Genomic DNA, 21,944 nt, shown 5'->3' with positions numbered 1-21,944 from the left:
TCTTTGTCCCTCACTCTCCTCACAGAAAAAGCAAACCTTTGAGGCCCAATAAAAGTAGGGAAAACACATATATCTAAACAGTGAATGGAAACAATACTCAGCCTAAGTTCAATCCCAGTAACCAAGGCTCTGAAGAAAAGGGGCAGCAGCTCTGAATATTTCCTTTTATTATAAACAAGTGTGCAGACCCTAGACTCTCAGAAACATATCAACAGATTCAAAGCTAAAACAGAGCTGGTCGAACATTAACAGGGCAGGGAACACCGAGGTATTTGTGTCTGGGCCACAGCTGCCACCCGGGCCCCCACCCCCACCTTTGGTCCAGATGGCCCCTTGGCCCAGGTGTCCCTGCTGCCAGCACAACTGTGGACTGGGACACACAAGTTGATAGTCTTATGAGGCTGGTATCAGGGGAAAACAGAGTTTCAGAGGTCAGGTTGTCCCTCTCTTCAGTGGGTCAATTTCTCTCCATACATTCAGCTTCACACATTTTAAAACAGAAAACAAGCAAAAGGTTTGGCTAAAAGTAAAAAACACCGCAGGGAGGAGACCTGAGTGTGTTGGTGGACAGGCCCCCTTGTCCACCTGTGGGAAGGGCCAAGCGGCAAGGGCAGGAAAGATTCCCCATGTGTGGTGGGGATCATGAGTGGATGTGGTCCTCCAGGAAGGATGCAAGGACAGTCAGTTGTCAGGTAGGTGGGGCTGTGACTAAGTTGTGTTGACATCAGGAGCTGACCACCTCCACTGACTATGGCACCCATTCCAGGGAGCAACAGGACATCTACCCCAAGCACTAAGCCTCAGCCAGATCCCTACTTTGTCTACTTGCCTGTTTCATGGCACAGGCTCAGCAAAGGGCACCCCAAACCCTGGGAACAAGCCATGATTTTGAGCAGCAATTGGCCACTCCTAAAACCAGGACACATGGCCATGGTGCCCATGGCAATCATAATGTGACAGACTGTACCTGGTAACCCTGGGGTGAGTCGAAAAGACCTCCCACCCCATTTTTCAAATGTGCTTGAGATTTCAGGAAGCATGATTTCAAGTGGGGAAGCAAAAGTTTGGTCCCAGTCCACTCTGGCAAGGATTGTTTCCTACCTGGTCAGTATCAGAGGAAGTCACGTGTCTAGACAGGACACACACACCACACACAGGGCAGTAAAGAACTGTGCCTGCATACCACTCACACAACATAATCAAGTGTCAGCCAGAGGCACACTCAGGGGGCTGCCTTTGGGGGATCCATGTAGGCCGGGTTATAAGGCGGCTGGTTGGTAGGGTATGGCACAGCTGCACCTGCTGAGAGTAAAGCAGACAATGGTTGGCTGTGGTACAGTGGGCTGTAATGCAAGCGGGCAGGCTGGCAGAAAGGGACAGAAACAGTCAATGCCATACCCTGGGATAAATACCAAAGGGGCAGAGGCATGAGCTGGGGGATCAGGCAAGGTCACAGAATTCCCAATGGTACTTACCAGCCAAGGTCTCATGGTAGGCCGGTGGGCCCATGGGCTGGGCCGGATAGGGTGGTGGGTATTGGGTCGGGTAGGGTGCTGCTGGCATCCCTGGCTGGGGAGGCATGGGATGGTAGCCCTGGTACGTCGGTCCAGGATAGCTGGGGGGCATACTGGGAGGCTGAGGGTAAGGGGCGTGCACCACAGTGGTGGCAGTAGTGGTGGTGGTCACGACCGCTGCAAAGAGAATTCCAGTCAAGGCGCTCTAGTTCCCCAGGTCTTGAGGCTGGTTTACACCCTCATCCCTCCAGCTTGGTCAAAGTAGGGCTCTATTCAGTTGCCCTTGCCTATCCAGGGGTCTGGACCTGCACACAAGAGGGGTCCCAGGAGGGTCAAGGGTGAGGTGTGGGGGCATGCTTACGACGTGGTCGGCGGCACATCTTGTACAAACAGCAGCAGGAGCAGGTGAAGCAGATGATGATGGTGACAACAGAGAGCACAAAGATGGTGAGGCCAATGGCTACAGTTGCTCCAAACCTGCCAAAGAGCCGGTCATGACCCAAGGCCCCTCACCCTCCCCAAGACCAGGAGTCCACACCTCACCTGCTCCCAGAAACATCCCTCTTACCAAAAGACTCTAAGCATTATAGATATAGAACTTCCTAGTTGTGTAGCTTGAACCTGTCTCAATGTCAGTTTCCTCACATGTAAAATGGGGTTGTTTTTGAGCTGAGGGCTCTGTAAGCTCCTAGCCCAGGATCTGTCCCCTGCTCCCCTCAGGAGCATGGGAGGGAGTTCAAGCCCCCCTGCACATACACCTTGTCCATCCCCCCACCAAACATGAACCAGATGGCTATCAGGAACATGCCACGAGCCAGGCACTATGGCATGGTTGCTTCCCAGGCAAGAAAGCTAAAAGCATACAGGGTGATTTGGAGGAGCAGGATGGAGGTAGCAACAGAGCTCTCTGGAAAAGGAGACCTCTCTGCCCAACCCAAGTGCCCACAGAATGAGGGCTTGCCCTTAGAGAAAGTAGGGCAGGAAGTTCACCAAAACAGACTTCCAAAGATAGACAGGGCCCCTTACTATCCTCCCATGTTCCCAGGGGCCACACTGTATTCTTATAAAAGGTAAATGATTGGTAAATGCACCAAGTACATTCAAAGTTAGAAATAGCTTGTTAGCTACAGGGCATGCACCCCTTGGAGGCCAGGAGGGTGTGGGTCCCACCCACCCCATCATGGGTTTCCAGCTCACAGCCCAGAGAGGAACACAATTTCAGCTAGGCCGGGCCCCTTGGCCAAAGAACAGGCCAAAGGACAGGCTCTGCACATTCCAGGCTGAAAAGCACCCAGCCAAGCTCCCAAGTTGGGAGTTATTGCCACCATGCGGCCAGGACAAGCCCTGAAGACAGGACCATCAGACCATAGGTGTCTCTCTGCCCAGCTAGAGTCAGGAATGCAGGAACACACATTCACACACAATCAATGACATGCCCAGGCAGAGCCAGTGTCAGTTCTGGAGTAACTCTATTTCCTGTCTAAGCCTCTAAAGAATGGTGCCCAAGCTCACCCCATGTTAGCCTCCGCCTTCACCCTGGGGCCTCCTGCATGCCTGGAATTTCCCCTTTCCAAGAGGGGCCACTCAGTTTCGATCTCCTCCCCTTTCAAGGAAAAGAAAAGCAAATCGCTTCCCTCAGTCCTTCCCATCCCTGACGTCATCGACAGGAAGGACAGACACATGAGGCTCTGGAGCCACCCTCTTAAAGACACAGTCATGGCCCAGGTGCCGGCAGCAGAGCCCAGCTGTGCCAGCAACCAGAAGGGGGCCAGAGGGAAGGAAAAGAAGTCAAGGCACTGGGAGACTTTCCAGAGCTGCCTCTGATCCTGATTTGCCTCAGCTGTTTGCTGCCCAGAATAGCTCCACTGGGGGATTTGAGAGATGCCCCAGCCTCAGCATGCCTGAACCACACTCCACCTATACCCTCAAGCACAACCCTAGGGTCCTGGATGATAAACAAGATACTTTCAGCAGGTCCCTTTTGCTTCTCCTCTTTTATCAACATACTCTCCAAGCCTCCATCTGGCCTTACTAAGAGGCAGCTGCCACCCCACTGCTCCACCCTACCAGGTCTGATCATGTCACCCCCTGCTCAAATGCCTGCTTGGCTCTTCTAGCTATTGGAAACAGTAATTTTCTTTATAAGTAAAGTACTTGCTAAACTGTGGGTATATATGTACTTTTCTGTATGTATATTATAGTTGACAAAGAAGAAACAAGTCTTGAATTTGTCTAACTAGACATAAACTTACAATAAAGCAAGTTTCAATTTTTAACTAAAAATTTAAATGAAACACCTTATTAGACCTACAAAGTCTGTCATGATCTGGAACTCTCACATTCCCTCCTTCTCTGTGCTCCTCACATGATCCTTTCAGCTTTTTAAAGCACCATGCTGGTGTCCTAGCTCAGGGCCCTTGCACAAGCAGGTCCTTCTGCCTAGTGGGCTCTTTTCTTCCCCCACCCTCACTCCTACCTAATTAATTCCTTCCTGCTCTTCAGACCTCAGTTCAAAGTACCCATTCCCTACAGATGAGGTCAGGCTTCTTGACAAATGCTCTTACAGAATTAAATTCTTTTCTACCTCAATTTGCAAACAAGAAATCCTTTGTGAGTACTTGATAAACTGCTTTAGGCAATCACTGTATTTCCAGGGTCTGGCACATAGCAGGTTCCTAATAAATGAATTAATAAATTCATTCAGGGACCCTGAATTCACTCAGGGACTCCTGGCATGACTGTCAGGCACAATGCTCTAAGAAAACCAAGCAACACTCAAGGGTGGTTGCAGAGTGTGGCAGAGGACCATGGCCACATCAGGTTTCAGTATTAATGGAACCACACCTCCAATGGGAAGGAAGGGGTCTCCCAAAAATGGGGTCAAGCCAAGATCAAGGAGTCCGAAGATCAAGTTCAGAAGGCAGAGTCAGACTAAGCAGGAGGCCAATGGCACAAGAGCCCAGGCAGGATTGGGGCTTGAAGGCCTCCAGGAGATAGAATATGCCCAGTGTTTAGACTGTGAAAGGGCTGTCTCTGGACTAGGACAACCCAAGATACTAGCAAGACACTGGGTAAGCTGTAAGATAGTGAGTGGGCCTAAGGACCACAAAAAGAACACTTTGAGGACAGGGAGGCAGCCCAGGTTCATGATGCTCACACCTCACCTCATGGACCTGTCTTTCCTGTGTATTGGCACAGTAGAGTCAGGGCGAAGGGTCAGTAGTGACTGGTCTAGGGCCTGAGACCAGAGGTTCTACCACTTGGTGCTTGAAAACAAGCCAGTCATGTCTAATAGTCCTATGAGTGAAAAGAAGCTGAAATCAGGATCCAAAATAACAGTGACAGGGGGACCAATGAAGCTCTGAAGAGGAAACAAACCAGGTGGACACAGGCCATCAACCATTCAACAGGGCAGGGCAAGAGTCACTTGCTAAAGCAGGGAGAGAAGACCTGGGCTGATACAAAGCCAAGAGGCCACATGGTTGTACTGTGGGAAGTCCAAGGCCCATGTTGAGGGAGGACACCACCCATACAGGGTGTGATGTCTCAAGGAGTAGCCCAGAAGGTGAGAGCCAAAGGTGAGGGCTCAAGATGAGGAAAAGAGGAGAGTTAGTAGTAGAAAATGGGGACAGAGCTGGGGCAGATCCCTGGCCCACAGGGCCTTTCTTCTTCTAGGCTTCTCCCAAGATGCTGGCCACAGCCTGGGCAGCAGGGCCTGGAACTCCACCAAGGAACTAACCCTCTGGTAGACAAACAGTATCCTCAGTCAAGGAAGTAACACAGAAATATCCAGCAGAAAGGGGGCCTCCACAGGGTCCAGACAGCCAACCACCTGAGGGTGTTCACAAAAGTATCACTGATAGCGGGCATGGTGGGATATGCCTATAGTCCCAATGACTCAGGAGACTAAGGCAGGAACATCACAAGTTTGAGACCAGTCTCAGGAATTTAGCAAAGTCCTAAGGAACCTAGCAAGACCCTGTCTCAAAATAAAAAGTAAAAAGGGTTGGGGATATAGTTTAGTGGTTAAGTACCCCTGGGTTCAATCCTCTGTACCAAAAAGAAGTGTCATTGATGACCTTGTCCCTCTACTCACCTCCCAGTACCTGCCATGTCCCTAAAGCTTTACAAAGCAGGTCCTGTGTATAACACAGGGGCTCAGAAGAACAAAGCAGAGGAAGATAAGGGAGAGGGGCATAGTGTGGGAGAGGGTACATGGATCTCGTTATCTGCACTGCCTGTGGGTGACAACAGCCTGGGTGGGAGGCTGCAGGGTTCACCATGACAGAGAAAACACGAAGCCCAGTGCTACACACTCCACAGCATGCTGCACGGCTGACAGATCCAGTCCCACATACACACTTCAGGGAGGGAGAGATGCTCCTAAGCCAATCCCAGGCACCTCTTGCTGCCACAAGTCCCAGAAAGCTGCTCTTCAAAGACTCCTTGGGACCTTGTCTCTCTACTCTCACAGCTCAAGTCTCCACCACTGCCAGTAAAGTCCTTCCACATGCTGATTCCTCCTCCAATTCCTGTCTCACTCCTCTGTTCACTGCCAGGTCTCTCCAGGGACCTATCTCACTGTACACACTTCCAACTCAATTTTCAATCCACTCCATTGAACTTGCCGAGGGCACTATACCTCTGCAGGGTAATGTCCCCAACTCACAGTGCAATTTACAATGCTGCCTTCCTAATGTCCTCTCCCCTCTATGAAGGGGAGCAACTCCTCCTGCTGCCATTCCTCAAACACTATTGACCCTCAAATTTGATCCTCAACACTTTTCTCACTCTTCTCACCCAAAGGGTCTGGGATGAGTCTTCCACCCCAAACATACCCTTCACCCCAAACCTATGAGTGGGCCTCATCCTGCATATGTCCTGGATCCCACACAGGGATGGATGCCCAACCCTGTCTCCAGAGCAGAGATCAGGGCAGCCCCTATGTCTGCGCACCCTCTTGCGTCTTGCTGGCTGGCAGCTGCTAAATGCCAGACTCCATCCTCCTCCTTCCACTCCCCCTCCACCTCAAGTCCTGTCTCCCTCTGACCTCCAACACCTCTGGCCAGGAGGCCACAGCTACTTCCTCACTGCTTACCCACCCCATCTGCTCTCTTCATCTTCTGTAGAGAAGTCAGAGTGGTCTTCTTCCTGAAAAAACCACACAGACCCCAGCACTGCACACAACCTTCTGTAGTACCCACTATCCTCAGGTTGAGGCTCAGTCTTGGCTGCCCTCAGATCTACACTAGTTGGGTATCAGAATATCCTATGGGGTCACCTGAAAGTCCATTCTCCTGCATGGGAGCCCTACCTAGATGTGGAGGGGCTCATTGAGGTCTCAGTTCCTGTCCAGCCCCCAGGTTTTTCCCTCCAAAAGAACAACCAGTTCCCAGCACTACAAAAAGAGGAAAGAAAAAAAGAAAGGAAAGAACAAAAACAAAGGGGCAACCAGGCCTGAGTGGGTTCCTTCTGCTGAAAGGAACTTAGAGATATACATCAGGGTAGGAGACAGCTCACAAAACACTCCATTCAGGAAGACACACGCACATGTGACTGCATGCCCACTCTACCCACACAAATGTGCATCTCAACACCTGTCACGGTGGTGACAAGACAGGTTAGGAACCTGGCTAAGGAGACTGGAGTTTAGGGAACAAGGTTGCTTCTAGGTCCCTGGAGATGAGGATTCCAACACAGTGACTAGTAACTATGATCCATAAACTCTGACACAGCAACCATACCATCTGCTCTCCCAGCACCTTTGCCCCACACCATTATCACCCTATCACCACACTCACTGCCTCCATCATTGTCATCATAGCCATCATTACTCCATCACCATGACTGCCACCATTGACCATCGCTTCATCTGATCACCAATGCCCCATGACAATCACCATCATCTCACATTTATCACTGTTATCCTCACCACCTGTCACATCCTCCCCTATCACCTAAGTCCCATCAGTCACCACTGCCCCACCCCATCACAGCTGCCTCCCACCCCAGCATATTAAGGAAGACACAACTCTCCAACATGAGGGTTAAAGGTCCTGGTGGCCAGGCATGATGGTGCACATCTGTAAGCCCAACGGCTCAGGAGGCTGAGGCAGGAGGATCACAATTTCAAAGCCAGCTTCAGCAACTTAGTGAGGCCCTAAGCAACTTAGCAAGACTCTGTCTCTAAATAAGAAAATTTAAAAAGGTTGGGGATGTGACACAGTGGTTAAGCACCCCTGGGTTCAATCCCTGGTACAAAAAATAAAGGTTCTGGTGGTCAAATGTGATGACAACTTCCTTGGGGCCCCACTGCATTGACTCTGCACTATCCCATAGGTCTCACCAAGCCCACCTGTCACCTCTACCAGGAAGCTGCACCACAGCTTTATTTACCCTGACATGGGGTCGCTGTCAAAGCCAGATCGAAACCTCAGCGCCGAGCCCAGCTGTTCCAGTGGCTCTGTGTAGATGGGTACACTGCAAAGAAGGAAGTTCATGAGAAACACACTTGAATCCACCTACATACCAGGAACAAACACACTACCTTAGGGCACAAACATAACATGCACAAAAGCTATCATGTACTGGTAGTTTTCAAGGCCTCCAGAACTATCACACACACCAGATCTCACACTGCAACATCACACATTCTTCTCAGCTGCACCAGGGATGGTATCAAGGACACACCACATATGAGGTCACAAAACAAGTCTCAGTAGTTCTCAAAAGACAGCTCTATGACATATTTTTTCTAACTACATAGGGTAAGGTTATAAACCAATAACAGAAGACTATGTGGTCACAAAGTTAAAAATAAAAGAAATGGCCAGGCATGGTGGCACACTCCCGTATTCCCAGCTGCTCAAGAGGCTGAGACAAGAGAATCTCAAGTTCAAAGTCAGCCTCAGCAACAGCAAGGCACTGTCTCTAAATAAAATACAAAATAGGGCTAGGGATGTGACTTCAGTAGGTGAGTGCCCCTGAGTTCAATCCTCGGTACCCAAAAAAATAAAATAAAATAAAAACTAAAAGAAGTGCTTAAAATGCAAAACTAAACCACACACACACACACACACACACACACACACACATACACACACACACACACACAACTCATACCTTAGGAAACTAATTAACATGATTCAAAAAGACAAAATTTTTTTTAAAAATTGTGAACTATATAGTGTGTTAAATAAGAAATCATGAAGAAAATTAACAAATATGTAGATCTTAACAATGATAAACAATAGTACAGATCAAAATTCATGAAATACAACTTAATAGTTCTTGAAGGGAAATTTATATCTTTAGTAGAACTTATTAGGAAAAAAGAAAGGTTAAAAATAAACAAGATTGGCTGGACATGGTGTTACATGCCTATAAATCCCAGTGATCTGGGAGGCCAAAGCAGAAGGATCACAATTTCAAGGCCAGCAGCAACAATTTAGCAAGGCCCTAAGCAACTTAGTGAGACTCTGTCTCAAAAATTAAAAATACAGATCTAGGCACAGTGGTGCACAACTGTAATCCCAGTAGCTGGGAAGCTGAGGCAGGAGAATCATGAGTTCAAAGTCAGCTTCAGCAACAGCGAGGCACTAAGCAATCAATGAGACCATGTCTCTAAATAAAATAGGGCTGGGGATATGGTCAAGTGCCCTTAAGTTCAAACCCCAGTGCAAAAAAATTAAAAAATAAAAAAGGCTGGGGGGTGTAGCTTACTGGTAAAGTAACCCTGGGTTCAATCTCTAGTACCAAAAATAAATAAATAAAGATTGTATTAAACTCGAGAAGATAGATGTGAAAGCAATACAACATGGCACAGTGGTCCATGCCTGTAATCCCAGCTTCTCGAGAGGCTGAGGCAGAACAATCACAAATTAGACTCCAATCACGTGCAACTTAGCAAGAACCTGCCTACAAATATAAAATTTAAAGGACTCGGGGTGTAACTCAAAGGAGAGCACTCCTGGGTTTAATTCCCAGTACCATTTTCTAAAAAAAAATCTAAGTAATACAGAAAACCAAAAACAAGAAATAGAACAGTAAATAATAGCCACAGAAAATAATAGAGAAGATAAATCCAAAGCTGAGAGAACTCTAGCAAGACTAAGAAAAGGAAAAGATATAAAAAGGGAAAAAATAAAAAACAGAATAAAAATGGAAAATAATTATAGGTATAATAGATACTTTAAAAATGGGAACCTAAGGCTTAGGGTATAACTTAGTGGTAGAACTCACAGGTAGCATGTATATATAAGACTCTGGATGCAATTCCCAGAACTGCAAAAATAAATAAATTAATAAAATAATTTTGTCTGGATTCTGACTTAGATTCTGATTTTAACAAACCACTGTAAAAAGGCATTCTGGAAGATAGAGGAAGCAAATGAACACAGACTAATATTGAAAGCTAAGCAGCTACTGTTAAGTATGCCAAATGTATTACTGATATGATGGCTATATTTCTTTTTAAAGATCTCATTTTAGCCTGGCATGGTGGAGCATGTCTATAATCCCAGCAACTTGAGAGGTGGAAGCAGGAGGATCCCAAATTCAAAGCCAGCCTCAGCAACTTACTGAGGCCCTAACCAACTTAGTAGGACCCTGTCTCAACATAAAAGATAAAAAGGACTGGGGCTGTGTTCAGTGGTTAGGTGCCCCTAAAATTAAATAAATAAATAAACATAAAAATATAAAGGCCTCATTTTTAACAAAGAAAGTTAACAGTTAAGGAGAAATGCTTGTGATGTCTGGAATTGGCTTTAAAATAATCCAGAAAAGGGGACTGGAGTTATGGCTGAGCAGTACAGTATATGCCTAGCATGCACAAGGCCCTGAGTTTGATCTCTAGTACTGCTGAAACATAATTCTAATCCAGGTTAAAAAAAAAAAGTAGTAGGAGGTATATGAAACAATAATGTCAGAGTGCTGGTAACTATGGACATGAGTGAGAGATACATAGTTATTATATTATTCTCACTGCTTTTATACTTATTTGAAACTTTCCAAAATTAAATGTAAAATTAAATAAAATATAAACACATGAGGAAGAACTACATCCTAGTAAATTTAAAGGATAGTTAGTAAAACAAAGGAGAAAGTAATTTTTGAAAAAAATCAGTGTGAGGGCCAAGTGCAGTGGCACATGCCTGTAATCTCAGAGACTCAGGAGGCTGAGGCAGGAAGATCACAAGTTCTAGACCTGCCTCAGCAACTTAGGCCCTAAGCAACTTAGCAAGATCCTGTCTCAAAATAAAAAATAAAAGCGCTGGGGATGTGGCTCAGTGGTGAAGTGTCTCTAAATGCAATCCCTAGTACCACCCCGTCAAAAAAAATCACTGTGAGGAGTTCCCTTAGCACACATGCTAAAATTGGAACAATACGGAGATTAGTATGGTCCCTACACAAGGATGACATGCAAATTGTGAAGCAGTCGATATTTTGTGCAGTTCTTAAAAGATTATTTGACAACTGTATATTCTTTTCAAGAAGACACATTCAAGGTACAATGGGGTGACACCCAATATTGAAAGTGTGACTTTCATATTTAAAAAAAAAAAAATCGGTGTGGATCTGGGAATATAGCTCCAAGGTAGAACATTTGCCTAACATGGGCTAGGCCCTGGTTTGACCTTCAGCACTGCAAAAAAATTAAAAATAAAATAAAAAGCTAAAAAATCAGTTTGAAAGCTTTGGAGGGCAATGGCATGGAGAATACACAGCTGGGACACAGTGGTGGTAAGGCTGGGAACAAAGATCATAGATAATGCATCTGGCACCCAAGGTTTTCTTCTCCTAGGGGAGTTAGTCTATTTCAGAGAGCCAGCACATCTGGAACTTCAAGTGGTCAAGGTGACAGGGAGCCTTATAAAGGTGGGAGACCCTCATGACCACCATTCACTTGCACTGGGACCTAAAAAGCTGTTTCTTGAGAAGAGAGAAACTGAATAGACTCAGTTTCTGATCATCTCAGTCCCTGCAATCAGGTCAAAATGATCTTGAGTGCTAATGTCCCTGGAAGAAGTAATATAATTTGCTTCTGGAGGGTCCTGAGCTCCAAATTTCTATAATCAATTTTGCAAATGTACCATCAAGCACACAATCAAAAATTTTCAGGAACACTAAGAGACTAAACAATAGGAAGAGAAAAACAACAGCAATAACTGACAATAAAAACGTCCACAGGGATTTTTAACTATTAAAGTTATCAGACACTGACATTAGAACAATATGTATACTGTTTAAAGAACACAGTGAGACTAAAGAAAAGAAGAGCTTACTGAGACTAAAGAAAAAAGTGAGTGATTCTGAGAACTTGAAATATAATAGGTATCTGACTAAAGAAATTTCTAAGCAAGTATTGAAGGAGCAGCTTAGTTTTTCTTTACTGCTTGTAGTAAAATGGGAAAAGAAATGAATCAAAGATGGAATTATTCTAGCAGCTAAGGAGGCTGAGGCACGAGGATCATGAGTTCAAAGCCAGCCTCAGCAAAAGTGAGGTACTAAGCAACTCAGTGAGACCCTGTCTCTAAATGAAATACAAAATAGGTTTGGGGATGTGGTTCAGTGCTCGAGTGCCCCTGAGTTCAATCCAGTACCCCCCAAAACACAAAAAAGAGATGGAATTATTAAGCAAAAACTAATCAGAACTTAAAGATTAGGAAAATTTGGGCCTAGGGGTAAGTTCAGTGGTAGAGCCCTTATCCAACATGCACAAGGCCCTGGGTTCAATCCCCAGCACTGCAAGAAAAAGAAATAAAAAAGGAAAGGAAAGAAGAAAAGAAAAGCTTTGGAAAATTCTCAGCCTATCAAATATAGTCAACAGAGTCAATACAGTAATCTTATAGAATAAATACAATCCAAGATGTTTTTATGGACAAGCTAATTATAAAATATACAGTACAAGGAATTGATCCCAGGGGTGCTCTACCACCAAGCTATATGCCAACCCCTTTTTGTTTTTTGTTTTTTGAGACAGGGTCTCACTAAATTGCCCAGCTGACCTCGAACTTGCAATCCTCCTGTCTCCAGGCTTCCGAGTCACTGGGATTACGGGCCTGCACCACTGCATCAGTTTAATTCTAAAATTTGTAAGGAAATACACAAGTCAAAAATAACCAAGATTCTATTGAAAAATATCAAGCCTTACTATAAAACTACAGTAATTGTGAGTCTTCTATTAGTTCAAAGATAGACAAATAGATCCGTGTAACAGAACAGAACCTAGAAACATATCCATGCCTGTATGGACACACAGTTGATAATAACTGCAGAATGACAAAAACAAACAAACAAAAACCCTTTTTTCTAGGTAAATGGTATTGGTTCGACTAGATATCTATATTTAAAAATGAAACTTTGGGGCTGCAGTTGTAGCTCAGCGGTAGAGCACTTGCCTAGCATATGTGAGGTACTGGGCATTCCATCCTCAGCACCACATATAAATAAATAAAAGGTTTTGTGTCCATCTATAACTAAAAATATTTTCTAAAAATGAAACTTGATTCTTTATTAGCCTACTCTTAGGCATATATTTAAAAGAAACACAAACAGGACAGGGTGGTGCACACCTGTAAAACCAATGATTCAGGAGGCTGAGACAGGATAATCACAAGTTTGAGGCCAGGCTGGGAAATTTAGTGAGACCGTGTCTCAAAGTAAAATTTTTTAAAAAGGGCCAAAGATGTAGCTCAGTGGTGCCCGAGGTTCAATCCCCAGTACAAAAAAAAAAGAAAAAAGAAAAGAAACTGAACAGAGTGGTGCACGCCTGTAATCCCAGCAACTCAGGAGGCTGAGGCAAGAGGATTGCAAGTTCAAGGCCAGCCTCAGCAACATAGCAAGACCCTGTTTCAAAATAAAACATAAAAAAGGGCTGAGGATGTAGTTCAGTGTTAAGTGCTCCTGAGTTCAATCCGCAGTCACAATACCAAAAAAAAAAAAAAAAAAAAAAGAAAGAAAGAAAAGAAAAGCATCTACATGTGTACCAAAAGACATGTACAAGAATGCTCAAAGCAAGGCTGGGCACAGTGGTGCAACTCAGGAGAATGAGGCAAGTTTGAGATCAGACTGAGAAATTTAGGAAGACCCTATCTCAAAATTTAAAAAGTTTAAAAAGGGCAAAGGATGTAGTTCAGTGGTAGAGCACCCATGGTTTTAATACCCAGTGCCCTCCGCCCCTCCCCAAAAGAAGAAGGGCCATAGGTCATAGCATTATTTGTAATAGACAAAAAATGAAAATAATCCAGATATCCATCAACATTAGGATGAATACATAAGTTATGGTGAATATCATAATACCATACACCAAAGGAAAACACAATGTGGATTAAACTCACAATGTTAACAGAAAGAAAACAAACAAAACCACAGGCAATCTATATATGATATGTATGATTTTGTATGTAGGCATGCATGTATGTATATGTGAGACAGAGAGAAAGAGAAATCTGGCAAACAGTTGCTTTTGGATAACAGAGGAGATGTAAAATGAGAGGGAATGTGAGGGGCTTCTGAATACTATGATGCTCTATTCTTAGCCTGGACAGGTGATGGTTATATGAATGTAAGTCTTTTTTTTTTTTTTTATTCTTTTTAGATATACATGACAGTAGAATGTATTTTGACATATTATACATACACGAAATATAACTTACTCTAATTAGAATCCCATTCTTGTGGTCGAACATGATGTGGAGTTACACTGGTCGTGTATTCATATGTGAACATAGGAAAGTTAATACCATTCAATCTACAGTCTTCTTTATTCCCATCCACCTTCCTTCCCTTCATTCCCCTTTGTCTAATCCAATGAACTTCTATTCTTCCCTTCCCCCTGAATGTGAGTCTTTGTTTTGTGATAATTCACTAAACTTATATACTTCAGATTTGTCTAATTTTATGTGTATGTTATCTATCACCTGAAGAAAGTTTTGGTGGCTGGCAGTGTAGCTCAGTAGTAGAAAATGTGCTTAGCATGAACAGGCCCTGGGTTCAATCCCCAACATATGAAAAAAAAAAAGTTTCTTCAAGGTACCAAAGTAGCTACTCTCTCCCCAAGAAGGAAGATAAAACTGAACCATGGAATTTAGAGATGCATACTTGGGCATTATAACTCTAAAGAAAAGTTTACCAGGATCAGTTGCTATAATCCCTGCTACTTTGTGGGGCTAAGGCAGGAGGATTACAGGTTTGAGTTTAGCCTCACCAACTTAGCAAGACCTGTGTCAAAATAAAAGGGCTGGGGATGTAGCTCAGTGGGAAAGTATCCCCAGTACAGAAAGTGAGAGAGAGAGACAGAAAAGGGAGGAAAGAAAGAAAGAAGAGAGAGGATTTTTGGGGGGTTGGGTACCAGGGATTAAACCCAGGGGCACTTATCTACTGAGTCACATCCCCAGTCCTTTTTTATTTTTTATTTAGGACAGGGTCTTGCTAAATTGCTTAGGGCTTCACTAAGTTGCTGAGGCTGGCTTTGAACTCACAATTCTCCTGCCTCAGCCTCCCCAGCCACTGGGATTATAGGCATGCACCACCATGCCAGTAAGAATGATTTTTTAAAACTTTAAAAAATGAACTAGTTGGGGGCTGGGGTTATGGCTTGGTGGTAGAGCACTTGCTTCACATGTGTGAGGTTCTGGGTTCAATTCTCAGCACCACATATAAATAAATGAATAAAATAAAGGTCCAAACAACTAAAAAATATATTTTTTTAAAAAATGGACTAATAGTATAACTCAAAGGTATACCATTTGCCTAGAATGTGTAAGGCCCTGGGTTCAATTTCCAGGAATGAAATGAAATGAAAAGAAAAGAAAAGAGTTAAATAAAATTTAGAATAATAGTTACCTTTTTAGGAGGTGAAAGAGATACTGATTGGGAATGATCTCAAGTAGACTTCTGAATTGCTATAATGATATATATTCTATTCTGGGTGGTGGTTATGCTGGTAGTAGCTTTGTGACAAATCAATGGATTGTACACTTACTTTGTGTACCTTCTTTTTTTTTTTTTTTTTTTTTTTTTTTTTTTTTGCGGTACTGGAGATTGAACTCAGGGTCTTGTGCTTGCGAGGCAAGCACTCTACCAGCTGAGCTATCTCCCCAGCCCTGTGTACCTTCTTGTATATAATATCAGAGTACACTGTATATAACACAACAGTATATAAAACAATCTCAGTGGATGGGTTGAGAATTATGTAAACTGAGTAGTTATAGGATTCCATAATATCAATAAGTTTACTACATTTAACATCTTTTTCTTTTTATAGTGTCAGATATTGAACCCAGGAAGCAGTAAGGAGACAAAATATGGAAGAGAAGCTAGAAAACATAGGGAAGGAGAAGAGTAGCAGGCGTCTAATCAGAATTTCAGAAGGAAAGGAGAAGAAGGGGTAAGGAGTAACATTTAAAGAAGTAATGGCAGCCAAGTGCAGTGGCACATGCTTGAAATCCTAGCTAGTCAGGAGGCCAGTCTGGGCAACTTAGCAAGAATATGCCTCAAAATAAAAAAATAAAAAGGACTAAGAATATAGCTCAGTAATAGAGGACCCCTGGGTTCAAGCTAGTATAGCCAAAAAAAAGGAGGAATGATAGAAAAATTTCCAGAGAGATACTAAACCACAGATTTAAGGAATTCACCTGATTTTTTTTTTTTTTGCAGTGCTGGGGATCAAACCCAGGGCCTTGTGCTTACAAGGCAAGCACTCTACCGACTGAGCTATCTCCCCAGCCCAAACCACAGATTTAAGAAGCTCACAAATACATAACACCAAAAAAGAAACCCATACCTAGATATAACATAAAGTAACTGAACAATACAAAAGACAAGAAGAAAATCTTTAAAAGCACTCAGGAAAGGGAAAATAAGTGCCAGAGTACTTGCCTAGCCAGATTTATTTTAAATGAAGGACACACTGACTGTTTTACTCATATCTGAACAGAAATATTGGATGCTAGAAGACAATGTAGAATGGAACTTTCATTATATCAAGAGAAAATAGCCACCAACCTAAATTCCATGCTCAGATAAAATATTATTTTAAAATGAGATTAACATAAGTTATTATATTAAGAGAATAGAATAGAAAAAAGCATAAAATCTGAACAGACACAGAAAAAGCAGTAGACAAAACTCAACATTCCACTGGGCATGGTGGCAAATGCTTATAATCCCAGCAGCCCAGGAGGCGGAGGCAGGAGAATCAAAAGTTCAAAGTCAGCCTCAGCAACTTAACAAGGCCCTAAGCAACTTGGCGAGACCATGTCACCAAATAAAATATAAAAAAAGGGGTGGGGATGTTGCTCAGCACCCCTGGGTTCAATATCTAGTATTAAAAAAAAAAAAACAACAGTCCTTCAACTAAATCAGGAATAGCAGAGAACTTCTTCAACTCAACAAAGGGTACCTATTAAAAAGCTACATCTAACATCATAAGTGAAAGGCTGAATGCTCTCCCTTTAAAACTGGAAATAAGACATAGACATCGGTGTCTAGCCAGTGCAAAAAGGCAAGAAAAGGGGATTAAAGGCATACAAGTTAGAAAAGAAGTAAACTGTGAAAGAAAAATGGCATAAAAATAAATCAAAACAGTACAGAAAAAAAGAAAGTACAAAAGTACAGAATAAGAGAGACAAATAGAAAGTTATAATAAAATGGCAAATAGAATTCCATAATATCAATAAGTTTACTACATTTAATATCTTTTTCTTTTTATAGTGTCAGATATTGAACCCAGGGCCTCACATATGCTAAGCAAGCACTCTATCACTTGAGCTACAACACCAGCCAATATATCATACTTAAGTGAAATAAATGTTCCTGCTTTTTTTTTTTTTTTTTTATCATAAGCCAGGTGCATTGGCCCACACTTGTAGTCCCAGTTACTCAGGAGGTTTAGATAGGAGAGTCACTTGAGTCCAGGAGTTTGAAGCCAACCTGGGCAACATAGAGACAGACAGAAGGAAAGAAGGAAAGAGATGGGGGACAGGGTGAGGGAAGAAAGGGAAGGAGTCAAAAAAAAAATTACATAATGGATTTTAAAACTTAAGACATTTGTAAAATACAAGGATATCCAAAGATTGAAAGTAAAAGGGTAGAATATGATCTATCAGGAACCCTCAATCTTGGCTGAGAGGTGTGCAGCCACTCACAAGAGCATTGGGAAGTCCTTAGTAACTTGGTGACATCTCTCTGATCCAGCAATTGCAGTGTATATTTTCAGGTAATTTTTATAGGCTCCATAAAAAGAGGAAAGAAAGGAGGAAATATACGAGGATGCCTACCACAGCCATCTATGATGGCAACATTTTTGGATTCATACCATGGAGAACCACATAGTTGATGGACACAGGCCAGAAGTGCACACAGCACGTGGATGGGGCTTACAAACACTATAAAGACTGCAAAAAGTAATGGAGTTCATTGTAATCCTACACATGTGCCAAAACAACAGTATAGATTTTGCAAGAACACAATCAAGAGGATATACCTTAAGCTCAGTAAACTGGCTTCCTATGGAATAGGAGAGGAATAGAATGGTCATGGAAGACTAAAGTAAATATAAAAGATGCGGGGCAGGAAGGGGCTGGTCTTGCCCAGACCAGTCATGATCACTTGATCAAGCTGAGAAGTATGACTAGCTCAACCCTCTATATCTATGGTCAAATATGAAGAAAATACAGAATGTGCCAAAGGGAGATACATCCTCTTATGAGCCCATGACAAAGTCTACACCCCAAATACAGGATAAATGCATGGGTCATGTTGGGAGGACATAACACTCATGCTCTGGGCCCTGCACAAAGCACACACACAACCAGGTGCATGCACACATTGTGGGTACACTTACACCAAGATGCCTACCCTAAGGACATGTTGATACAGATACACACTCAGTATCGAGCCACAGGGACAGGGGCAGCTGAGGTCACTGACCAATACCTGAGAAACCTGCTCAGCCCAAGGCTGGATGAACCAGTGCCCTTGAGGGTGGGGGAGCAGAGCAGAGGACTAACTGTGTAGATCTTGTGAATCAGCCCAGAAGAGGGGGTCCAATGCCCAGTCATCATCTTTAAGAAGTTTGACAGAGGGGCTGGGGTTATAACTCAGTGGTAGAGCGCTTGCTTCACATGTGTGAGGCACTGAGTTCAATCCTCAGCACCACATAAATAAATAAAACAAAGATGTTGTGTCCATCTACAACTAAAAATTAAACAAACAAAAAGGGTTGACAGGCCTGAGGGATAGCACTCTACTGTGTCACTGAGGCTCAGATAACCCACCAGTGTACCAACCTGGTCTCAGGTACAGCACACATTTCCTCATTCCACTTGAATTTCTTTAGCACATCAGAACAACAGTATTGGTCGAAACAGGAACCACAGCAGAAATCAGGACAGGACTCAGGAAATAGGTTGTCTCCTGGAGCAGTCATGCACACCTCGCCATGGGCTGGAAGAGAGAAGCATACCTATTTGCTCTGACCCACAGGCCAGAACCCAGACAGCAGAGTCTTCCCCAGCATAGCCACCAGGCACAAGCATGCTCTGGACCATATTTATCACTGGCCATCGTCCAGCCTTGCCCTCTATCCTGGGCTACAGCAGAGGTACCCTAACTGATCTGACTTTCTACCTTGCCAGTCTGCTGAACTTCTGATAAGGAGTGACATTTTCAAGTGTGAGTCTGACTGGGCCACTCCCCACTGTCAGACCTCCCCTGGTTTCCAGTGCTTCAGGATCAAGTTGAGTCCTCAAAGCAGGATGTAGACTGCAAAGGGCCTTGAAAAATCACTCCAGCTTTCCAGGTTAGCCTCACTGCCTATTTCCCATCCCTCCCTTCAACTCTACTCATCCTCCAGGGCCTTACTTCAAGCCACCTCCTCCAGAAGCCGCCAAGCCCAGTAGACACACAGCTTAATGGTAACACTCCTGACCACCTGCAGAGACCAGGCACTGGACTATTCAGTTTATAATCCTCATTTTCTCTCCAGATTACTCAGCCACAGCATTATTCATTTACTTGATTCCACAACTGCAAGGGCCTGACCTTCACAGGCCACCCCCTGCCTACAAGTTGACTCCTAACCAATTCAGTCAGTCAGTCACACCCATCACAAATATCCATAAAAGCACTTATTCCTGGGCTGGGTCCTCAACAGGTGCCCAGGAAATGTCTGTGTTCTCAGTGACACTATAAGAATCCCTGGAGCTATCATGAGGCTGTCAGACACAGAGGTGGAATCTAGTGACAATCTTGCAAACTTCAATATAGAAGATCATGCTGAGAGAACTAATAACCCAGGGCTCTTAGTGATCACAAGGTTTGCAAACCTTCAAATGTTCTCATGTATCCTTAGGTTAACTGTTAACAGAGACTTAGACTCCATAAGACAGAGGGGCAGTACTAGATTCTGCCAAGGCAAATCCCTAATGGAATACCCAGTTCAGAAAGGCCTACATGACTATAGTAGACTGAGGGCAAGTCTGGTGATAATCCCTGAGGTCAGCCTGGAAACAATCTTGGCACAACATGTGGGCCTCAGATTTCGCAGCCCTAAACTGGCCAGGACCCCAGGCAGTGTGCAGTATCTAGAAACCCAGAGGGGCCAGTGTATCATGCACTCTGGGGCTATTAGAAGAAGGAGACCTAAAGACAGAGCACTGAGTGACCTCCTTGAGAAAAAGGAGTGGGGCTGCACTTTGTCTTTGCCAATTCCAGGCAGAACCCTTCTCTGGGCAAAGCTATGGAACAGAGGTTAGGATCATTGACAGGTCAAGTTCAGCTAGGTGGCCACTTGCAGATATTCTTAGCATGGCCCAGCTGGGGCAGCTAAAGTGAACCCACCTATACCTGGGCCTTTACAGCAAGAGCTAGAGGCCTGGTCAAGCTGAGGACATATTGGTGAGTCTTTCAGGCCCAGCTCACAACACAAATGTTCTTCTGACCATCACACTCTGCTCAAGGCTCTCCAGGCATGATGGGACCCAGGAACCCTCCCACAGGCTCACTCTAGGGGTTGCTCAATCTGAGTACCAGACTCCCCCTTCTCATTTCCTCACTTAGGTCCTCCAAGTTTGTCCCAGCCCTCAGGAAACAAAGCCTTTCTCCTCCAGGAAATCACCAGCCCAAAGGTGTCTTTGGCTCTTCAAGGATGGGCAGGAGACTGTTTTAAATTCCCATCCCTAAAAGGCCCCTAGACTGCCCTCCCCAGTCTGTGAGTCATCAGTCTCCGATTACACACAAGGTGGTGTCCCCTCCACACCGAGCCAGGCTCAGCGTCCAGCGTCTGCAGGAACACAAGAGCCATGGAGGCAGTGGGAGTTCCCAGTCAGGAAACAGAGGCTGAAGCAGCCTCTTGCTGCTATGCCTGGTCAACCCCAGGCAAGGGAATCCTACTCCAGCCTCTGGAGACCCAATACCCTGGAACATCAGAGGAAGGCTGACCCCTCGCCACCATGCCAGGACAGAACAAAGGTGGCAGTTGCCTGGGGTCTAAGCAGTGTCAGTTCAAGCGGGGAGGAGTGCTGGAGTGGAGAAGAGGTACTTCGTGAAGTTGGCTGACTGCCTCGGGGCTATGAGGAGTAGGCGGGAGCACTGTGGGGCTGGAGCTGTCTGGCTCGTCCTAGGCACTGTGCGGGGGAAGTGAGTGACCCTGTCCCTGGGCAGGACACACCACCCCTCCCCCCGGCTCACCACCCGGAGGCGGCGGTAACAGCAGCAGCAGCAGCAGCAACAGGGTCGTTCGTGCCGGGACCCGCGGAGCCATGGCTGGGCGGACAGAAGGACGAATGGACCGACGGAAGCACAGATTCGTGGGGCTGCCAGAGTCTCAGCGACCAGTGCGGCCGCCTGCTTTCTCGCCCCGCCCCAGCGGGTTCCCGGAACCCCCGCCCGGGAGAGGAGGAGGGGTACCGAGGGAGGGCAAGTGGACGCCCCTCCCAGCCTCCCGGCCAGCTACAAGCCGGTGTCTGAGCGAAAACTTAGGACGCGTTTCCGGGATGCGTGCCGGGCGCCGCATCCGAGTTGTCTTCTGCTCACCGAATACTTTGTAGGGGAGACCTCCAGCCCCCAGTCCTCGAGGCTTGGAGGGGGTCCCTGTGGAAATCTGCAACCTAACACTTGAGCGCCTACTGTTTGCCTCTTGGAGTTCGTGTCCAACTCCTCCTTCCCTCCTTGAGCCACGGTTTCCTCTTTTGCTTTAAGGATCTTTTGAGAGCTGCTTAAGGACCAGGTGAGGGGATAGGAAAAGTGTCCAGTGCAAACCTTAGCACAGTAGACACCAAACAAACGCCAGTTCCCTTCTCACAGACTTTGCATAGGACCCTGGATCTGAGGGAAATCTGTACCCCACACCCTGGAAGACACTTCCATCCATCCCCCTGGTGATCCAGGCTCTCAGCCCAGGCATGCTCTCCCTGGCCCAGGAGCCTC

General features: G+C 45.0%; 1 protein-coding gene and 1 pseudogene across 7 annotated transcripts; one reads left to right on the top strand and one right to left on the bottom strand.

The window, feature by feature from the left end:
• Nucleotides 1-150: 150 nt before the first annotated feature.
• Nucleotides 151-21,399, bottom strand: Shisa5 (shisa family member 5). 7 transcript variants are annotated; one of them, XM_047564200.1, is made up of 7 exons: nucleotides 21,207-21,399; nucleotides 18,806-18,962; nucleotides 12,521-12,598; nucleotides 7,911-7,994; nucleotides 1,876-1,991; nucleotides 1,476-1,691; nucleotides 151-1,299 (listed from the first exon to the last, which is right to left on the bottom strand). In XM_047564200.1, exons 1-7 carry the CDS (start codon nucleotides 21,277-21,279, stop codon nucleotides 1,223-1,225), a joined length of 801 nt encoding a protein of 266 aa, XP_047420156.1. In that variant the 5' UTR covers nucleotides 21,280-21,399; the 3' UTR covers nucleotides 151-1,222. The 7 variants fall into 7 exon arrangements, with proteins under 7 accessions (XP_047420156.1, XP_047420155.1, XP_047420158.1 ...); XM_047564199.1 differs by having other exon boundaries at nucleotides 151-1,302; nucleotides 21,207-21,395; XM_047564202.1 differs by lacking the exon at nucleotides 12,521-12,598 and having other exon boundaries at nucleotides 21,207-21,397.
• Nucleotides 10,863-10,961, top strand: LOC124993817 (uncharacterized; annotated as a pseudogene).
• Nucleotides 21,400-21,944: the final 545 nt, after the last annotated feature.

The sequence above is a fragment of the Sciurus carolinensis genome, chromosome 9 (assembly GCF_902686445.1).
Source record: "Sciurus carolinensis chromosome 9, mSciCar1.2, whole genome shotgun sequence".
Lineage (NCBI taxonomy): Eukaryota > Metazoa > Chordata > Mammalia > Rodentia > Sciuridae > Sciurus > Sciurus carolinensis.
The sequence above is the reverse complement of the archived record's forward strand: the minus strand, read 5'-3'. Positions and strand labels throughout refer to the sequence as shown.